At 40.4% G+C, this 21,803-nt stretch overlaps 1 protein-coding gene and 1 long non-coding RNA gene across 11 annotated transcripts in view; one reads left to right on the top strand and one right to left on the bottom strand.

The window, feature by feature from the left end:
* The window catches only part of tnk2b (tyrosine kinase, non-receptor, 2b), a 109,383-nt gene that overhangs the window by 48,162 nt on the left and 39,418 nt on the right, over nt 1–21,803 (top strand). For 4 of the 6 annotated variants that reach the window (XM_022678675.2, XM_022678672.2, XM_022678669.2 and 1 more), the window contains one exon: nt 18,368–18,545. In XM_022678675.2, coding sequence (XP_022534396.2) covers nt 18,383–18,545 — 163 coding nt within the window. In that variant the 5' untranslated portion in view covers nt 18,368–18,382. Of the gene's footprint in view, nt 1–4,781; nt 5,485–18,367; nt 18,546–21,803 lie in introns of those variants that run through there. The other 2 variants (XM_022678673.2, XM_022678671.2) reach the window with 1 other exon arrangement.
* On the bottom strand, nt 20,991–21,443 carry LOC125801063 (uncharacterized). 5 transcript variants are annotated; one of them, XR_007438554.1, is made up of 4 exons: nt 21,403–21,443; nt 21,235–21,339; nt 21,130–21,192; nt 20,991–21,045 (listed from the first exon to the last, which is right to left on the bottom strand). It is a non-coding gene; the product is annotated as an uncharacterized LOC125801063 (long non-coding RNA). The 5 variants fall into 5 exon arrangements; XR_007438555.1 differs by having other exon boundaries at nt 21,151–21,192; XR_007438556.1 differs by having other exon boundaries at nt 21,130–21,171.

The following is a 21,803-nucleotide window of genomic DNA, read 5'->3' as shown; positions in this document are numbered from 1 at the left end:
TAGCAGTAGTATTGGGCAGGCTGGTGTAGTAATGTTAATAGCAGTAGTATTAGTAGTAGTATTAGTAATAGTAGTAGCAGTAGCAGTAGTACTAGCAGTAGCAGTAGTGTTGGGCAGGCTGGTGTAGTAATGGTAATAGCAGCAGTAGTAGTATCTGTAGTACTAGCAGTAGCAGTAGTATTGGGCAGGCTGGTGGAGTAATGGTAATAGCAGTAGTAATAGTAGTAGTAGTAGTAGTAGTAGTAGTATCAGTAGTAGTATCAGTAGTAGTAGCTGTACTATCAGTAGTAGTAATAGCAGTAGTATTGGGCAGGCTGGTGTAGTAATGGTAATAGCAGTAGTAGTAGTAGCAGTAGTACTAGCAGTAGCAGTAGTATTGGGCAGGCTGGTGTAGTAATGGTAATAGCAGTAGTAGTAGTAGCAGTAGTACTAGCAGTAGCAGTAGTATTGGGCAGGCTGGTGTAGTAGTAGCAGTAATATCAGTAATAGGAGTAGTATTAGTAGCAGTAGTATTGGGCAGGCTGGTGTAGTAATGTTAATAGCAGTAGTAATAGTAATAGAAGTATCAGTAGTAGCAGTAGCAGTAGTAGCAGTAGCAGTAGTATTGGGCAGGCTGGTGTAGTAATGTTAATAGCAGTAGTATTGGGCAGGCTGGTGTAGTAATGGTAGTAGCAGTAGTAGCTGTAGTAGCTGTAGTAGCTGTAGCAGTAGTAGCAGTAGCAGTAGCAGTAGTAGCAGTAGCAGTAATATTGAGCAGGCTGGTGTAGTAATGTTAGTAGCTGTAGTAGCTGTAGTAGCTGTAGTAGCAGTAGCAGTAGTATTGAGCAGGCTGGTGTAGTAATGTTAGTAGCTGTAGTAGCTGTAGTAGCTGTAGTAGCAGTAGTAGCTGTAGTAGCTGTAGCAGTAGTAGCAGTAGCAGTAGTAGCAGTAGCAGTAATATTGGGCAGGCTGGTTCCTCAGTGTTCTGCCAGTTTATGCTGGAGGTGCTACATGTGGAGGTGTGGTGAGAATGTGGCACTTCCTGCTCAGATGCGCGGCGCTGACCGCAGGACTGACGGGTTCAGGACTAACAGGACGCAAATCGCAGGAATCTGTTAAATAGCGGTGGCACCTGCTTCCTGACCCGAGCAGAGAAGGTCAGCGTGTAATGCTTCATCTTTCTGTATGATTTATCTTTTGAATTTAAGGGAAAAATCCAAGATTTTTTCTACTGAATCTACCTGTGCATGAGATGGTACTGAAGATATTAGTACCCTTTTGATCATTGATCAATGCACAGCCCAGTCATGTGATGTGATTCTGGAGAAGATGAAATCAAATCTTCATGTGAAGATCCTTACTGCTCTTTAGTGCATGGGCATCAGTTCAGATGAACTTCAGATATAGAGCACATTAAAATAATAAAAAAAATAGTGTGAAGAATGAGATATGAAAATGAGGGAAGCAGAATTAGGGATCAGGGAAGAAAAAGAGGGACGGATACAGTTGGGAATATCGGGGGGGAAAACAAGGGATACAGTTGGGAATGTGGAACGAATGAGATAGGAAAAGAGGGAGCGAGAGTTAGGGACCGGGATGGATACAATTGGGAATGTGAAAAGAATTTAGGTTGTATTCAGTCAGTGGTGCACCTGTGTTTTCTATTGCCAAGATAGCAATACACCAGAAATTGACCTAAACAGTCCTCATTTCCAGACAACCACGCTCATCAGTGTAGATATATATATATATTCACAAGCACTGTTGCTATTTAAACGATGCAGGCAGAAAGTGTAAAAATAGTCTGTTGGTGGGGTGTAAGATAGCAATGAGCATTGCAATGCACCATGCACAGGGTTTAAGATAGGGCCTAATATGTTAAGTCTAAAGAAACAAGGATCTGAGCTCCATGTTCGCAGTAGTTCTTGTACTAGCACCATTAGCAGCACCATGGTTTCACATTAAAATGATTAAAAATAGTGTGAACAGCCTAAAGAACACATCAGATTTAGTAGGAAAAATCGCATTTGGGCTACTTTATAGTTTCTGTAACGTTCTTTTAGTGAACTTCTAACTTTAAACGTTTGACTTTTAGCGTGCAGCTTCCCTTCTGCTGTCCTGTTCTCAGCCTCGCTGTTTTCCCTCAGTCTCTCAGTCTCAGAGAAGCAAAAGCATAACTCAGCAGGCAGCGTGCGCTTTTGTTTATCGCTTTAAATGCCAAACATCTGGTTTAGTCTGGTCTGGACGGAGCTGGAGACCAAAGCGGTTCCTGACGTAGACGAGGCGTCCGGAGAGAAAGCTGGAACGGAGGTTGTTTACAAGTCGGAGGTCCGGAACGGTTCTGGAAGGCTTGAGGAAGGAAGTGACAATTGAGAACCAAATAAAGGAGTAAAAGCGAGTCCTGAGAGAGGGTGAGGGATTGGGGGAAAGAGGGAAGGAGGGAATAAGGGAGGGAGGGAAGAAGAGAAGGAGGGAGGGATTTAGGAGGGGTGGTGGTGGTGGTGGTGGTGGAGTTGTTAAGAGCCAAACATGCAGGGGGGCGTGCGAGGGCAGCCCACAGGAAATGATCTCTCCGTCCTGCTGTTAAATCTGACCGCCTGGCTCCCTATCAAATGCTCCTCCATCCGAATACCAGCAAGAGAGAAAGAGGGAGGGAGGGAGAGAGAGAGAAAGTGAGGGTTGGATAAAAGAGGGAGGGAGAGTTGGCACTGTGCCAAACCCAGCGTCTGCGATTTACAGAGAGAGATAGAGATTATTAATAAAAACACTAATAAATAAATGCATTTTAGGACTGAATTAAATTGTATTTTTGTAGTTTTTGCTTTAGTCTGCTCCTCCCACTAATATTTACAGTGCTGTGGCATAAATATATAACATTAATCCACACTACTAATACACTGAGAGACATACAGTCGGAGTGAGAAAGGTAAAGCAAGGAAAAAAAGAAGGAAAAATAGTATATGAAAAAAAATTGTACAAAGAGGATTTAGTAAAATTTTATATATATATATATATATATATATATATATACGTATATATATATATACGTATATATATATATATGTATATATATATATATATATATATATATATATATATACATATATATATATATACATATATATATATATATATATATATATATATATATATATATATATAAAAGAATTGGGGAATACGGACATAAGATAGTTGGGATAAGCAGAAAGAAGAAAGGAACCAACAATAAAGCTAAGAGTAGTAGGAGATAGAAATTGACATAAGGAAACGTGGAAGGGGGAAGTATCAAAAGTGAAAGAAAAGAGAGAAAGAACATTTTAGAATGAGTAAGGATGGAAAGGGAAATAGAAAGTTGGTCAATTGTGGAAGTAAAAGTGACAGAGTTGAGAATGTGGGAAGAAGGAGGTAAAGGAAAAAAGAAGGAGTAAGGGTTAGGGATCAAGGAAGAAAAAGAGAGAGGGATATAGTTGGGAATGTGGGAAGAATGAGATAGGAAAAAGAGGGAGGAATAGTTGGAGAATAGGGAAAAAAGAAGGAGGAATGTGAAAATAATGAGATAGGAAAAAGAGAGAGGGAGAGTAATGGATAAGGAAAGAAAAAAGTAAGGGATAGAGTTGGGAATGCGGAAAAAAGCGAGGGATACAGTTGGGAATGTGGAAAGAAGGAGTAAGACTCCACCCTTAAATTTGAATGAGGCTAAAAAATGGGAGGGGTGGTTTGGGCAGTGCAATGGGTGATGTATGGGTTTAGGGGCGTGGCAGGAGGGAGAGCAGATTGGCTGAGCAGCAGCAGCAGCAGTGTGCCTCTGATAGCGGTGAGACGCAGATGGTTAAACGTCAGCAGAGGGGGAGGGATTATTGACTGATTGACTGATCTGCATATTGTGATGTTTCTGCATAGTGCGTACCAAAGTACATGGAAACATCATCCACGCCTATAGCCTATAGCGCCTATAGAACAGAACATATTGAACATAAAAGGGCGCTGCAGAGGCGGAAATCACCACAATAAAAGCGTTTTTTTAAAGGTTAGGAAATGTTTATACATTTTTTTAACCAGCACTAGTATGTTTCACTACTTCAAAGGAACACATTTCAGCTATTAATGAAAAAAAAAAAACATATGTACAGCTCTAGAAAAAAAATAAGAGACTGAACTGCTGTCTGAATTTTTGCACCAGGAGTAAAGGCATAAAGTTATCCAAAAGCAGTGTGTAAGACTGGTGGAGGAGAACATGATGCCAAGATGAAGCATGAAAACTGTGATTAAAAAAAACCTGGGTTATTGCACCAAATATTGATTTCTGAACTCTTAAAACTTTATGAATATGATTTTTTTTCTTTGCATTATTTGAGGTCTGAAAGCTCTGCATCTTTTTTGTTATTTCAGCCATTTCTCATTTTCTGCAAATAAATGCTCTAAATGTGAATATGTTTATTTGGAATTTGGGAGAAATGTTGTCTGTAGTTTATAGAATAAAACAACAATGTTCATTTTACTCAAACATAAACCTATAAATAGCAAAATCAGAGAAACTGATTCAGAAACTGAAGTGCTCTCTTCATTTTTTTTGTCCAGAGCTGTATATGGTTTAGGGTTTAGAGGCTCTTTAAGTGAACAAGAGTGAGTGAGCCCTGGACACCACCTCCTGCTTTACCCACAGAGAACACTACGTTCCCCAACTCCGAACAGTTGCGTGCAAACACACACACACACACACACACACACACACACACACACACTCTGACTGGACAACTTAAGGCGGACCTAAACTGCTAAACTGCTGAACTGCTCTACTGCTCTCCAGTCTTGGGAGTAGACAGCAGACGGATGGAGTAATCGTCGTCGGAGTGTTTGGAGTTTCTCTCTCTCTCTCTCTCTCTCTCTCTCTCTCTCTCTCTCTCTCCTCTCCTCTGTCGCTCCGTAGCGGGGGCACTGGGGTGAAAAGAAGCGCCTATTAATAGCCCAGCGGCGGGTTACGGACAGACTGGACAGAGGGATGGACAGCAAAGGAAGTTGGGAACACTTCAAAAAAGGAACGCTCGCTCCTCAAACTCTGAAATCTCTTTTAAAAAAAAGTGTCTCTACAACTCTAATCTAATCTAATCTAGTCTGACTAGACTCTAGTCTAGACGTCCGGCGGCTCGCACTAGAAAGGGGAGCTCTGTCTCGGTCCCTCTTATTTTATTTTCCGCTCAGCTTCCCTCCCGCTCTGTCGCTCTCAGAACGGGCTGTAGGAACTTCTCCAGGAGCTTCTCCGCGATGGAATGCCGCCCGTCGGCTTGCGAAGCTGAGGACTTTTCCCCCGTCCAGGGTGTAGTTTTGTTCTGGACTCTTGCCAAGCCCCACTTCTGTATCTGGACTGTCGGCGGGAGAGATCCGGACACTTAAACTGGATCCGGCTTCTGCAGGAATTCGGGAAAACTGTGAGAGAAGCTCAGGATGCGCCGCTTTAATAAGCTCAAAAAGTCCTTCCCGTTCCTCGCGCACTTCCATGTCTACAGAGTAAGTGAACACTGTATCTTGGACAAGTTGAATTTAAAGTTAAAGTAAAATAATGGGTAATGAAAACTTTAGTTAGCATAACTTATAACGGTACCACTTTAAAATAAGACTACCTTTATAAAGGGTTTATAAATGGTTTACAATTACAAGTCTATAAATGCCGACTAATTAGGTTGTAAATGCCTTAAAAATCATTAAAAGATGGCTGTGGGTTCACTATTTGGCAAACAACAGGTCTACGTACATTTCTATGTATGTGTTATAACTGATTATTAACCCATTTAACAACCTAATTAGAATCCATTAATGAACTAATTGTAAAACCATTTATAAACTCTTTATAAAGGCAGTCTTATTTTAAAGTGGTACCCAATGGTTTTAAGGCATTTACATTCAAATCAATAATACTTAATCTAGTTTATAAACCATTTATAAACCATTTATAAGGGTAGTCCTATTTTAAAGTGGTACCAAATATAGTCTTACTGTTCTAAGGGTACCACTTTAAAATAAGACTACATTTATAAAGAGTTTATAAATGGTTTGACAATTAGTTTTATTAATAGCTGTTGTTTGCCAAATAGTGAACCCACAGCCATCTAAATTGTAGCCCTTTCTACGTATGTGTTATAACTGATAATTAATGATTTTTAAGGCATTTACATCCTAATTAGTACCAGTTATAAACCTTTAATAAAGGTAGTGTTATTTTAAAGTGGTACCCATAGTAAAGAGTTAAACATACTTACAAATATATAAATATGACAAGTTTAATACTGATTGATGCAAAACAGAAAGTAAAATCAGTATCTAAAAAAAAGATCTGAGGTTTGACAGTAGAAATGAGTGTGGAATTACTACTTTGACATTTTTAACTCACTGTTATTTATTTATTAACAGCATTTTAATGAGTTTTAAAGTATTTGCAGCCTAATTAATAATAATTAATAATCTCCTTTATAAACCATTCATAAACCCTTTATAAAGGTAGTCTTAAATTAGGCGCTTATTATTGTCTTTATTATTATTTGCATAATGAAACCTCAATTAGACATTTGTAAATGATTTATTCACTACTTTATTACACAGGCTTTATTCTTGGTGCTTAATTAGGGGTCTATTATGTGGAAATGATTAATAATGGCTCAATAAACAGTTAAGGTAGCATCCTGTTAAGCAGATTAGATTATTAAGCATTAACTATTAGCTAATTATACATGTTATTAGTGTCTAATTGGCCGCAGTTTGATCTATATGTGAGTTCTATGTAAGGTTATGGCTGTGCTGGAGTTTATTGAGTTAATAAGGGGTTAATAAGTCACTAATAGAGCGAGATGTGCGCCATATTCTAAAGTGAGGTTCTGTTCATCACTAATTAGACAATTAAAAAAGAATTGATTATATATTTAATCAATCACAGCTTCTAATTAAGCACCAATAACACTTACAACTTCTGGGTTTACATTGTAGTAAGGCTGCTTTGCTGGACTGTGTGGAATTGTGTGTGTCTGTATGTGTGTATGTTGTACAGAGGTTTGGACAATGAAACTGAAACACCTGTCATCATTTTAGTGTGGGAGGTTTTATGGCTAAATTGGAGCAGCCTGGTGTTCAATCTTCATTAATTGCACATTATTGCACCAGTAAGAGCAGAGTGTGAAGGTTCAATTATCAGGGTAAGAGCACAGTTCTGCTCTAAATATTGCAATGCACACAACATTACGGGAGACATACCAGAGTTCAAAAGAGGACAAATTGTTGGTGCACGTCTTGCTGGAGCATCTGTGACCAAGACAGCAAGTCTTTGTGATGCATCAAGAGCCACGGTATCCAGAGTAATGTCAGCATACCACCAAGAAGGACCAACCACATCCAACAGGATTAACTGTGGATGCTGTAAGAGGAAGCTGTCTGAAAGGGATGTTGTATCCAAAAAACATAAAACCACAGCTGATCAAATCACGGCAGAATTCAATGTGCACCTCAACTCTCCTGTTTCCACCAGAACTGTCCGTCACCACAATAAATTATTGTGGTCTAAAACCAGGTGTTTCAGTTTCATTGTCCAACCCCTGTATATAGAAGTGTGTGAGTGAGTGTGAGTGTGTGTTTTCATTTGCACATGCCGGCTCTAGACATGTGCTAAACTTCAGCTGTACATGTGGATCATGTTACACCACAACACAGCCAAGCTTTAGTTTGGCTACACTTTATTTCTTTATTTGAAGATTTCTATTTGTCCTACATAGTAAATGAATAGTGAAGTGATTCAGACTGTGAAGAAACACTGTATAAAGAATCATGTAGTAACTTAAAAGTGTTAAACAAGCCAAAAAATACTCTGTGAAGAAGCAATTAGGTGCTCTTATCTTAAAAGCTGTTAACTTGCAGTTTCTGAGGCTGGTAACTCTTATCCTTCTTTTCCTGAGGTGGTCCTGATGAGTGCCAGTTCCATCATTAATGTTTCTCTCTTATGGTCTTTACTTAGTTGAGCAGTTCTTGCTTCTCATAATCTCTAATTACTCAAATATTCACTATTCACTGTATACCTGTAACTCTACCTCTTCACTACTTTACAACTGAAGCTCTCAAACACATTATAAAGAGGGCAGGTATGCTATAGTAGTCCTATATACAGCTCTTAAAGCCACTTCAAAATGATGAGTTCCTTTGATTTTACCAAATTGAAATCATCTGGAATATAATCAAGAGAAAGATGGATGATCACAAACCATCAAACCAAACTGAACTGCTGTCTGAACTTTTTCACCAGGAGTGTAAAGCATAAAGTTATCCAAAAGCAGTGTGTAAGACTGGTGGAGGAGAGAACAGCCAAGATGCATGAAAACTGTGATTATATTGAGTTGTAAACTTATAAAACTTTATGAATATAAACTTGTTTTTTTTCTTTGCACTATTTGAGGTCTGAAAGCTCTGCACCTTTTTTTGTTATTTCAGCCTAACCCTAAATGACAATAAATAGCAAAATCAGAAAGACTGATTCAGAAACTGAAGTCTTCTGCACGCTGTTAAGGATTTTATCTGTTTGAATCTTGGTTTCTTTCCTTGGTTCTCTTTGTATGAAGTAGTGTTGGTGTTGATGGTGTAGGACATGTTCTCATTAGTGTTGGAGGTGTGATCCGGATGTTTTGGGAACGCTGCTGGGAGATAACACTGCATTAGAACAGGGCCAGAGAGCTCGGCACGTAGCCGAGGGTTAAGTAACGCTCTGGGGAGTGATGCAGTGATTTCAGTCCCAAACTATGTCCTACTGAGGAAATTAAACTCCTTAACTCTCTTATACTCTCACTCTCTCTCTACCTCTCTCTCTCCTTCACACTCTCTACTGCTGCCTCTCTCTCTATATACTTTTGTATACTATATACTTTACCTCTCTTTCTCCTGCTCTCTTTCTCTCTCTCTCTCTCTCTTTCTACTACTCCCTCTCTCTCTACCCCTATTAGTTTACCTCTCTCTCTTTCTCTCTCTACTATTCCCTTTCTCTCTCTACATCTGTCACTTTACCTCTTTCTCTTTCTATATCTCTTTCTCCCTCTCCTCTCCCTCTTTTTCTCTCTACATCTATCACTTTACCTTTCTCTTTCTCTACCACTCACTCTCTGCTTCTCCCCTCTTTCTCTCTGTCCGTACCTCTCTCTCTATCTCTACCTCTCTCTTTTTCCCTCTCTCTACCTGTCACTTTCCTTCTCTCTCTACCTCACTCTCCCTCTTTCTTTCTCTTTACCTCTATTTTTTACCTCTCTCTCTCTAATACTCTCTTCCTCTCATTCCCTCTCCCTCTCTCTCAATTTCATTTTTTTCAATTTTCAATTTCAAATATACAATAAAATATACAATCTAAAATATACAAACACATACATAAATATATATATATATACATACATACATACACATACATATATACACATATACACATAAATTAACACATCTTAAATATAAAAGTAAATCCTATAAATAAACAATAAAAAGGATAAATGAATAAGATATTAATAACAGTGTTGTATGTAATTATTTAAGAAGAGTTGTGATTAGACTGTTGATTAAACAGATTTCTTTCTCTCTCTCTCTCTCTCTCTCTCTCTCTCTCTCTCTCTCTTTCACACTCTCTACTGCTGCCCCTCTCTCTCTACTTTTATCACGTTACCTCTCTTTCTCTACTACACTCTCCCTCTTTCCCTCTCTACCTCTACCTCTATCAATTAACCTCTCTCTTTGTTTCTTTCTCTCTCTACTTCTATCACTTTATCTCTCTCTCTCCCTCTCTTTCTACCTCTATCATTTCACCTCTCTCTTTCAGTCTCTCTCCACCTCTCTCTACTGCTTCCCCTTCTCTCTCTACCTCCATTACTTTATTACTTCACCTCTTTCTCTACTGCCCTCTCTACCTCTCTTTCTCTCAATCTCTATCACTTTCCCTCTCTCTACTGCTCCCCCCTTCTCTCTCTACCTCCATTACTTTATTACTTCACCTCTTTCTCTACTGCCCTCTCTACCTCTCTTTCTCTCAATCTCTATCCCTTTCCCTCTCTCTACTGCTCCCCCCTTCTCTCAATACCTCTACCACTTTACCTCTCTTTTTCTTTCTTATACTCTTTTTCCCTCTTTCCTTCTATATTTTATACCTCTACCACTTATCTCTCTTTTTCCTCTCTCTACCTCTCTATTGCTCTCTCTCTTTCTCTTTGCCTCAATCACTCTTCCTCTCCACCTCTTTCCCCATCTAACTCTACCTCTGTGACTCTACCTCTTCCTCTCTCTGCCTCTCTTTTTCTTTCTCACTTTTTCTCTCAATCTTTTTCTTTCACTGTCTTTCTTTCTGTCTCTCTATGTATCTAGATTTAGAGTCTCTCTCTCTCTCTCTCTCTCTCTCTCTCTCTCTCTACCTCTATCATTTCACCTCTCTCTTTCAGTCTCTCTCCACCTCTCTCTACTGCTTCCCCTTCTCTCTCTACCTCCATCACTTTATTACTTCACCTCTTTCTTTACTGCCCTCTCTACCTCTCTTTCTCTCAATCTCGATCACTTTCCCTCTCTCTACTGATCTCTCTTTCTCTCTCTCTCTACTTCTGCCTTCTGCCTGTATAACTTCTATAACGTCTCTCTCTCTCTCTTTCTACTACTCTTTCTCTATTTCTTTCTCTATCATTTTGCCTATATTACTTTACCTTTCTCTCTACCTGTATCACTTTACCTCTTCCTTTCTCTCTGCCTCTCTTTCTGTCTCTATATCGCTCTCTCTTTCTCTTTCTCTACTGCTCCCCCCTTCTCTTAATACCTCTATCACTTTACCTCTCTTTTTCCTCTCTCTACCTCTCTATCTTTCTCTCTGCCTCTATCATTCTACCTCTCCACCTCTTTCCCCATCTGACTCCACCTCTGTCACTCTACCTCTTCCTCTCTCTGCCTCTCTTTCGCTCTCTCTCTCTTTTTCTCTGAATCTTTCTTTCTGTCTCTCTCTATATGTATCTAGATTCAGAGTCTCTCTCACTCCCTCTCTCCCTCTCCCTCTCCCTCTCTCTCTCTCTCTCTCTCTCTGCATTCCTCACTCTCCTGTAATAAGTGACACTCTAATCGCTTATTTTACACAACGTCAATATTATTCTTTCCGTCTCCAGCTGCTGAGTGAAAACGGAGCCCCTCAGAAACACTCGAGGGGCCCCTGCTGTGTCGTCTTTCACACGTTCCCCCCATCATTTTATCTCTCTTCCTCTCTCTCTCTCTCTCTCTCTCTCTCTCTCTAACCCTCTCTCTTTCTGGTCTTTAGGGTTGGATCTGTATACACATACTGTAAAAGAGCAACAACAGTGCTGTTCTAATCATACATTTACTTTTACATGCTTTTACATTTACCTCAGCAGTGCTATTGTAGTCATACATTTACCTGAGCAGTGCTATTCTAGTCATACATTTACCTCAGCAGTGCTCTTCTTATCGTATATTTACTTTAGCAGTACTATTTTGGTCATATATTTACCTCAGCAATGGTATTCTAGTCATATATTTTCTTCAGCAGGGCCATTTTAATCATGTAGTTACCTCAGCAATGCTGTTTTACTCATACATTTACCTCAGTAGTGCTTTTTTTAATCATGAATTTAACTCAGCAGTGCTATCCTAATTATACATCTTGTCTTCAGTAGTGCTATTTTTACCTTGCATTTACTTCAGCAGTGCTATTCTAATCATGAATTTACCTTAGCAGTGCTGTTCCAGTCATATATTTACCTCAGCAGTACCTCAGCAGTGCTGTTCTAATCATATATCTACTTCAGCAGTGCTGTTCTAGTCATGGATTCACCCCAGCAGTGCTATTCTAATCATAAATTCAACTCAGCAGTGCTCTTCTTTAGCAGTACTATTTTAGTCATATATTTACCTCAGCAATGGTATATATTTTCTTCAGCAGGGCCAATTTAATCATATATTTACTTCAGCAGTGCTATTTTAATCATGAATTTACCTCAGCAGTGCTATTATAATCATCCAGTTTGCTTTGGCAATCAAATGCCGAAGCTAAGTTACTCAGCTAACATAAAACAGACTAGCGTATTAGAACGAGTGAGTGTTAGTCAGGTACTCAGCAGCTTTATCTGAAGGAGAGCTCTAGTGTTTGTCTGAACTTTATCTCCGGGCGTCCCTCGCCAGCTGGCCGTCTGCCAGTGAGACAGGAAGTGTGTAAGTATGTTGAGAAGAGGCTGTTTCCACTCGAGGTGTGAGCAGAGATTCCTCTGAAGCTGAAGCTGTAGAAACTAGAAAATATTCATTGAGGTTTGGATCTACAGCCACTGGAGAGCTTCACCATCTTCTACCAAGCTCTACAACACTGTCTGGAGCATAATCAGCTCGAGTTTGAGGTTCCTAATGGAGCTCCAATATTATGTAGTGGAGGCGGTTGGCAGTGTTGATAGTAGGGCTGCAACTAATTACTATTTCATTAGTCGACTAATCTACAGATTATTTGTTTGTTTAGTTGATTAAACCATTTCTACTTCCTACTGGTGAGAAAAGCTAAACATTTAGGCACAAAGATCAAATTTTCAGTACATGTTGATCGTTTGACGTACCTATATTAAACTATATTAAACTAAAAATGACACCGTATATTATAGAGGAAACATTTACACAGGCTGGATGTCATTTTTAGGACATTCTAGCATACTTGTATGTATTTTTTACATTTTTTTTCTTACATTTTTTCCAAGGAGATACCTCCCTTCAGTGATTGTTTGTCTAAGAATTTTTTTTTTTTTTAATTAAAATCTGTAGTTACTAGGGGTGGGCGATATGGCCCTAAAATAATGTCACAATATTTCATGGTATTTTCACAATAACTATACTCTTGGCGATATGACAAAACACTAAATTAAAAAAACAAATATTTAAAAAATACACTCCTGCAAAAAAAATTTAATTAAATGTTGTTATTGCATACAATAAAATAATAATTAAAGTAAAATAAATGACACTGGACAGATATAATCTGTCTCTACTAGATATATAAAGGGAAATGGTAACAGAGTAAATTTTTCTTTTGCTAAAAACAATAAAAAAGTAGTACCCTGATGTGATAATTAGGGGTGGGTGATATGGCACGATATTACAGGGTATAATATCGTTCACGATATTAAAAAATATTGGCGATATTATTGCATACGATACGATATGGCACCCCCCTAGTAGTTACTATAACATTTAACTTAATTTTAATGGAGTTGACAGATTACAGTATCTCTCTAACACTCTCTCTCCACTGACTGACTAAAACCCTGACAACAGTCAACAGTCAGCCACCCAATCCTATCTTAGCCATGCTGGAAGCATTGTGTTTATTGTGTTCGCTTAGTGCACAAATCCAGCTTTTACATCAACAATAAGCAGAATCAAAGGTAAAATAACATTACTGGTCCTTTAAATGAGCTGCTGGTGTATCTTTGCTGCTTAAATGCACAGGCCTTCCTCAGGTTTCCTTAGGTTTCTTAGGTGAGACGCAAAAAGCGCCACACTGTTAAGATATGAATGCGCCAAAGTCAGAGCTCACCTGGCTCTTAAAGGGAATGTGGGGCAAATGACATACTGATTGGTTTATTTCACCTTACGCCCAAAACACACCCATACCTAATTTAAAAAAATGAGTACATGCATTTTTTTGCATGTTTTGAGCTGCACAAGGTTTTGTGAGGGTGCATAGTTTTTTTTTTTTACCAATTCTTTTTATTGTATTTCTTGGTGAGACTTTTTGTCTTTCTTATTTATTATTTATTACACATTATATTTTCCTCCCAGTGTCCTCCAAACTTTAGCCTCCAACGACGGCCGTTTGTCGTCCTCTTTCCCATGTCAGTGGAGTGATTGACTGGAGGAAGTGCTCTTGTGCTCTTCCCCCTCTTAATGGTTAAACTGGGAGGAAGAAAGCCCTGAGCCCAGTGACCTTTTGGCTTTTCATGTGTCTATAGAGGAAGCATTATGGTACAAAGGGTGGATTCTGCTGTGCTGACCTGTGCTGACCGCCAGCGAACCTGCAGACATTCACTGTGCTTTACTCTTCCTCTCCGAGCCCAGGCTCTGAACTTCTCTGCACTCGGCAAATTAGCCTATTAGCGCGTTGTATAACCAACCGCAGACAATACAGCTTCTGTACTGCTGCTCAGAGCTGCTCCTGCTTTTTCTTCTTCATATGGCTCTATAGGATGCAGCGTGCTTTCAGCATGCATTAGGATTGTTTAAATGCTCAGTTGAAAACATCTAACGCTGAATTTTGTGATAAGAATATGTGGTGAAGGTCTTTGCAGTTTTGTCCAGCAGGTTCAGATTGTATAGGCTAGTTAATGAATGCAATTCAGACTTGTGTACAGCTTTCCGATTAGACTCTTTCTCAGAAATTGTTTGCCATAGGATAGAATGGTGTGCAGAAATGTTGTACCACATGGGGTACAATAGTACACCTCACAACCATCTAGCAACAACATAACTCCCTGAAATACCCACAAGATACAGTGAGGTAGAGTAGAGCAAAGTAAAGCATGCACATTACATCATCACCCATATCTATCTATCTATCGATCTATCTATCGATCTATCGATCGATCGATCGATCGATCTATCGATCTATCTATCGATCTATCTATCTATCTATCTATCTATCTATCTATCTATCTATCGATCTATCTATCGATCTATCTATCGATCTATCTATCGATCTATCTATCGATCTATCGATCGATCGATCGATCGATCTATCGATCTATCGATCTATCGATCTATCGATCTATCGATCTATCGATCTATCTATCTATCGATCTATCTATCTATCTATCTATCTATAGTAGAGTGACGTGGAGCGTGGCAATGTGAGGTAGTGAGGTAGAGCAAGGTAAAGTGAGGTGGAGCATAGCAGAGTGAGGTAGTGTAAGGTAGAGTGTAGCAGAGTGTCTTGGAATATAGCAAGGCAGAGTGGAGTAAAGTGGCAGTGTGAGGTAGAACGTAGCAGAGTGTCTTGGAATATAGCAAGGCAAAGTAGAGTAAAGTTTCAGTGTGAGGTAGAGCGTAGCAAAGTGAGGTAGAGCGTAGCAGAGTGAGGTAGAGCACAGCAGAGCGTCTTGGAGTATAGCAAGGCAGAGTGGAGTAAAGTGGCAGAGTGAGGTAGAGCGTAGCAAAGCAGGGTAGAGCAAGGTGGAGTGTGGTAGAGTAAGGTAGAGCATAGCAAAGTGGGGTAGAGTGGTGTAGAGCAAGGTGGAGTGAGGTAGTGTGTGGTAGAGTGAGGTAGAGCGTAGCCAAGTGGGGTAGAGCGGTGTAGAGCAAGGTGGAGTGAGGTAGCGTGTGGTAGAGTGAGGTAGAGCGTAGCAAAGCGGGGTAGAGTGGTGTAGAGCAAGGTGGAGTGTGGTACATTGAGGTGGAGTGTGGTACAGTGAGGTGAAGTGTGGCAGTGCGAGGTAGGTAGAGCAAAACAGTGATGGAGTGTGGCAGTGCATTGAAACGTTGAGGTAGAGCCAAGTAGAGCATGAACTACTTCAGAGGTAGAGCAAGATAAAGTGAGGTGAGTCATGACTGTGTGAAGTAGAGCGAGGTAAAGTGAGGCAGAGTGAGGTATAATGTGGAAGAGCATGTGCAATGTACAGTGAGGTAGAATGAGACAGAGTGGAGTAAAGTGGTAGAGTGAGGTGGAGTGTGGTGGAATGAGGCAGATCGAGATAATAACATAAATTTCCAGTATTCCAACGTCCAATAGTAAGTATTTAGAGTATGACGCAAACTTTGCTTTTCTCGTTCCGCTCCTAAATAACATCGTTAAGTAGGAACGACCAGTGAGAAAGCCCGAGAGCGAGAGAGTTGGCGAGCGAGACCCAGTGTGAATAAGGCAGATGGGGAGAAGGAGGGAGGCTTTGAAAATTGAAAGCAGCTGATGCTGGACATGCTTTTCCAATGGAAACAAAACACAAGTACAAAGAAGAGAACGCCAATGAACCCACCTCCCGTTTATCACGGAGCTTCCCGGCACCGGTGCGTCAGGAGTTCTCAGACACTCTGCGGCTTTTTTGTGAACTTAAAACGGGGAAGTGTGTTGCGTAAGTAGTGATTTAGGGTTCGGGATTGGCATGGGGGTTGGTGGGCGTCTGGAATCGGTTTCGTTTGTGGTGTGTGTGCACGATAGTGGAGATGTACAGTTGCTTGAGTCTGTGAAAGGTAAGGTCTGGGTTAGTATTGCTTTGATTATGAGTGGTGGACTGTCTGGCTTGGTTTCGGAGAAGCGTAGGTTACCAAAAAGAGAGCACATATGGTCTGGTGCCAAGGCTGGTGTGTTTTATGAACTTCAGGTGTGTTTGTGTATGCTGACCAGATGTGAGCTTTGTGAGCTGTACAGCGCCAACTGTACACATGCGTCAGGGTTTTTATTGGCTCTGCTGTGGGCATAAGCTGACCTGAGTTACAGTAGCCTGAACTTTATTAGTCTGGACGTGGTTTTAAAGTTTTTGGATGGGCGCAGTAAGTTCAGATACTGGCCTGCGATGTTCCACACTAGGACTGTAAGATAAATAGTATTTTTCCTCACCATTACTATTATAGTTTTCATGGTAAACGCATTAAAAGAGAGCTGTGATATCAAACCATCAGATTTTGAACCACTTACCCTGCGTTCACACTAGGGCTGCAACTGATGATTATTGAGGTAGTCGACTAATCTGCTGATTATTTTTTTGATTAGTTGATTAATTATTAACACTAACACTTCCCCAACCTCACTTACATTCAAGTACGTTTTACTTATGATTGAGTATTCACATATTCACATTCTCTTTTTAGAACTATATTTGTTACAGATGCATATTTATAATATATTTCTATCTCACATCAGTCACTTTCATAATCAATGTCATTGCACATTGCACTTTGCGCTGTTAATTATTTAATGACCATTAGCAACATCTACTGCACTGCTCTATCTATCTATCTATCTATCTATCTATCTATCTATCTGTCTGTCTGTCTGTCTGTCTGTCTGTCTGTCTGTCTGTCAATGATTATTTCCACCATGTCTCTATCTCTAAACACTATATAAACAGCTGCATACTACACTGTATAAACAGTCTATCTATCTATCTATCTATCTATCTATCTATCTATCTATCTATCTATCTATCTATCTATCTATCTATCTATCTGTCTATCCGTCTATCCGTCTATCCGTCTATCTATCTATCTATCTATGATTTATTTCTGCCATGTCTCTATCTCTAAAAACAATATATAAACAGCTGAACATGAGACTTAAAAGACGTTTAAGTGTCTAGATGTTGTTTAAACATGGAAAGCACTGATTATTTACTGAGTAGATATTATTTAAACTGTTGTATTTGGGCACCTTTGGAGACACAGCCTAGGTTGAGTGTAAACTGTGTGAGTGAGACATTTACTCATCTCCCATTGTGCTTCTGTCCCTGGCACTTTGTGTAATTTAGTACTGCTACAAATTAACGATTAGTCGTCGCTGAAATTTGTAGTCAACAAATTTTAATAATCGGCATTGTCTATTATATCGACTAATCGTTGCAGCCTTAGTTCACACTAGAACGTGATGAGCCGCTCGTGTCTCCCCGCATTTGTTGCTTGTCAAAGTATGCATCTATCATGGTCCAGCTTCAAACCCAAAATATATATTATTTATTAAATGTGGGTTTATATTAAATACGTATTTGATAACAAAATTAAGACTAAAATGATTAAAACTAAATTGACTTTAATATGACATGGAAAAAAAAAAAAAATTGTCCCGCCTGAAAAATATACATTTTGGAGGGAAAATATGGTATAAATATGAGGAATTGCTTTTTAGGCCGTTTCTGTGATTTTCCTGTGCAGGAAAAACAGCCATTCCCACAGTCCACAGTTTTCTCCACAATGGTTGGAACGAAAGCTCTGCTTTCTTTTATTAAGCAGAAAGTTCTGTTTTTTTTACACAGTGTTTTACATTGTAATTACAGCAGGGGATTCTACAAATGGTTATTTGTTGACCTACATGGTAAGAACTCAATAAAACCAGTTCTTCAGTGTACGGGGACTGTGTTGGTACTTACTGGAGTTTGTTTCTCCCATCCCTAGAACCTGTGAAACCTTTCAGTGTAATTAGACAAGACTATCTTGGTACTTACCATCTTGTTACCTAGAAATAATTACCTAGTACTACAAAGTTTGTACCTCACAATTACCTGGTTAATACCTACAACTTAGGGGACTGTAAATAAAAGAAAGGGTTACCGATGACTCTTGCTCATCTGGAGTCTTGACTAATCTTTGCCTCCTTTAGACTCTTTCTTTCATATCTGTTCTTTTTTTGTTCTAAAGCATCTCTTTCCTTCTCTCTCTACAGAAGCTGGGCAGCAGTATGCAGTGTGATGAAGGCACCGAGTGGCTGCTGGAGCTGCTGATGGAGGTCCAGTTGCAGCAGTACTTCCTGAGGATCCGGGATGACCTCAACGTCACTCGCCTCTCGCACTTCGACTACGTGAAGAACGAGGACCTGGAGAAGATCGGCATGGGTCGGCCTGGTGAGTTTCTTCTGAATTGCCAGTCAGATCTTAAAGCTTTACTTCTGGATCCCAAACATCACTCTCTTAACTCCTTTCTATCCACTGCTGTGAGATTTAGACCCTTCTAGCTAATGTTCTTACCTTTAGTAGCGTTCACATTAGTAGGGTACAGAGCTACTAGTGACCAGTCGAATGGAGATTTCTTGAACTTCATTCAAATGGATAATGATGTGGTGAAGCAACATTGGTTGATGTGGTGCAGTGGATAACACCACTGCCTGCCAGTGAGTTACCACATCATGTGGGAAATTGGGGTTCAATTCCCCTGCCACTGAGTTACCACATCATGTGGGAAATTGGGGTTCAATTCCCGGTCTGGGTGACTATGCTGTGCTACACCAATAAGAGTCCTTGGGCAAGACTCCAAATACTACATTGGCCCAACTCTCTAATCAAAATATCCTTCTAAAATGCTCTGGATAAGAGCATCTGATAAATGCAGTAAATGTAAATGTAACATTCTAAACTGCCTGGACCAATCAGATATCAAAAATTGTCCATTTCTGGGCCGAACATCCCATGCCAAGCCCAACATCCAGCTTAAATCTAGGCCCAATTCTGGCCCAAATGCTTGGCTCATATCTGGGCCAGGTGACACAGGTGCCAACACCCCAGTTGCTAAGTATAATATGGGAATTGCCATTAGTTGCAAGTGCGAACACCCTAGTTGCACAGTATGCTACAGGAATTCACCTGAGCCATTTTTGCAAATACCCTGTTTCCTCAGATTGATTTTGGAATTGGTTTCTTGTACCAATATACCCCAGGTGCAGAGTATAATAGGTCTGCCATCAGTTGGCCCATGCCATATATGCAAACACCCTGGTTACTGAGTATAATATGGGAATCTGCCCAAGTTGCAGACTATGATATATGATAATATGTAAATCAGCCTGAGACACTTGTGCAAAGACACCGGTTGCTGAGTATAATATGTAAATCAGTCTGAGACGCTTGTGCAAGACTCCGGTTGCTGAGTATAATATGTAAATCAGCCTGAGACGCTTGTGCAAAGACACCGGTTGCTGAGTATTGAAGGTGTGGTTATCTCCAATCACACATAACCACACCTTCAGTATAATATGTAAATCAGCCTGAGACGCTTGTGCCAAGACACCAGTTGCTGAGTTTAATATGTAAATCAGCCTGAGACACTTGTGCAAAGACACCGGTTGCTGAGTATAATATGTAAATCAGCCTGAGACGCTTGTGCAAAGACACCGGTTGCTGAGTATAATATGCAAATCAGTCTGAGACACTTGTGCAAAGACACCGGTTGCTGAGTATAATATGTGAATCGGCCCGAGCCGCTTGTGCAAAGACACCGGTTGCTGAGTATAATATGTAAATCATCCTGAGACACTTGTGCAAAGACACCGGTTGTTGAGTATAATATGTAAATCAGCCTGAGCCACTTGTGCCAACACCCCGGTTGCCGAGTGTGAACCATATTTGGCCTAATTATGCATGGCCAATGCTGGTTTTAGCCAATCTTGGACCAAGCTGCTTGTGCTAAAACACCGGTTGCTGAGTATAATATTTGAATCAGCCCGAGCTGCTTGTTCCAAGATGTGTTTGCCGAGTGTAAGCCGCATTCAGTCAATTCTTCATGCTATCTGAGGGTAGTCTGCAAGGACAGTCTTCTATCCTCTATAGTGTCCCTGTTTACTGGTTATGTTCTGCCAACAAAACCTTCTTTTCCTTTTATCTAAAAACAGAAAACCACCTCCTCAGGCTTCAGTCCGTTCCTTCTTTCATGACTCTAAGCTTTGAATGCTGCGATTAGATTTAATGAAATCTTTTCAGTCTGTTCATTCAAGCTTTCAGCACTTCCAAACCGGGCTTCACGCTAACCCCCCATTACTGTAGCTAATTTAGGGCTTACGCTAACCCGCCTGACTGTAATTTGCCTTTAAAACGTGTTAATATTTTCCTCCGGGCCCCAGAGCGCCGCACGCCGCCGCTGGCAGCCCGCCAGGTCCTAATCAGCACGGCCTTTCCACTCGGAGTGTGTGTCTTTGTGTGAAGCGTGCGGCACAAATGCGGTTAATGGGATTTCCCTTAAGCCGCCTGTTCGCCCTAAACCCGTCGAGTGGTCCGTCGCGCTTTACTCCCACACGTCACGCTCCGGCCTGCAGCTGTAGCCTCTTACAGTTTTGGAGGCCGTCGTTCGTCTTGCTGTTGTGCCCAAATGCTGTTGAGCTTGAAGGACCCGAATCATGGAAAACCATGGAACCATCTACAGCTATTTTTCCACCAATCCAAAGCTGGGGTGCACAGTGTGGACAAAAAATGTGATGTACGATAATGCTGTTGGATATCCTGATGATGATAATGATGCCGAAACATGAAAATTTGTTTAAAAAGATTCTCATACTTTTTTGGCACTTGGTTTGGCTTCTCTCATTTTTTCTCAGGATAAGTAGTTTGGATGCATCCGTTTACTGTGAACCTCTACCTCACTCTGCCATAACTCTGCCTCACTCTACTCTAACTCTACCTCACACTGCCATAACTCTACCTCACACTGCCATAACTCTACCTCACTCTGCCATAACTCTACCTCACTCTGCCATAACTCTACCTCACTCTGCCATAACTCTACCTCACTCTGCCGTAACTCTACCTCACTCTGCCATAACTCTACCTCACTCTACTCTAACTCTACCTCACTCTGCCATAACTCTACCTCACTCTGCCATAACTCTACCTCACTCTACTCTAACTCTACCTCACTCTGCCATAACTCTACCTCACTCTACTCTAACTCTACCTCACTCTGCCATAACTCTACCTCACTCTGCCATAACTCTACCTCACTCTGCCATAACTCTACCTCACTCAACTCTAACTCACTCTATTGTAACTCTACCTCACTCTACTCTAACTCTACCTCACTCTACTCTAACTCTAACTCAATCTACGTCACTCTACCTCACTATACCGCACTCTACCGTAACTCTGCATCTCTCAGCCTCCCTCTACCTCACGTTGCTGCACTGCGTACTTCAATCTGCCTTGGTCTATCTCAGCTCTACCCCTACTTCATTGTACCTCATCCTCTCATTCTTTGTCATCCCGCCTCACTTGACCTCACTCTGCCTCATTTTTCACAATGCTACCTAACTCTAGCTTGATCAAATGTGCTTAACCTCACACTACATTTCTCCGCTTCCCTTTACCTCATGTTACTACATTTTTCCTCGATCTACCTTG

The sequence above is a fragment of the Astyanax mexicanus genome, chromosome 4, assembly GCF_023375975.1.
Source record: "Astyanax mexicanus isolate ESR-SI-001 chromosome 4, AstMex3_surface, whole genome shotgun sequence".
Classification (NCBI taxonomy): domain Eukaryota; kingdom Metazoa; phylum Chordata; class Actinopteri; order Characiformes; family Acestrorhamphidae; genus Astyanax; species Astyanax mexicanus.
This window is presented reverse-complemented; position numbering and strand designations above follow the sequence as displayed.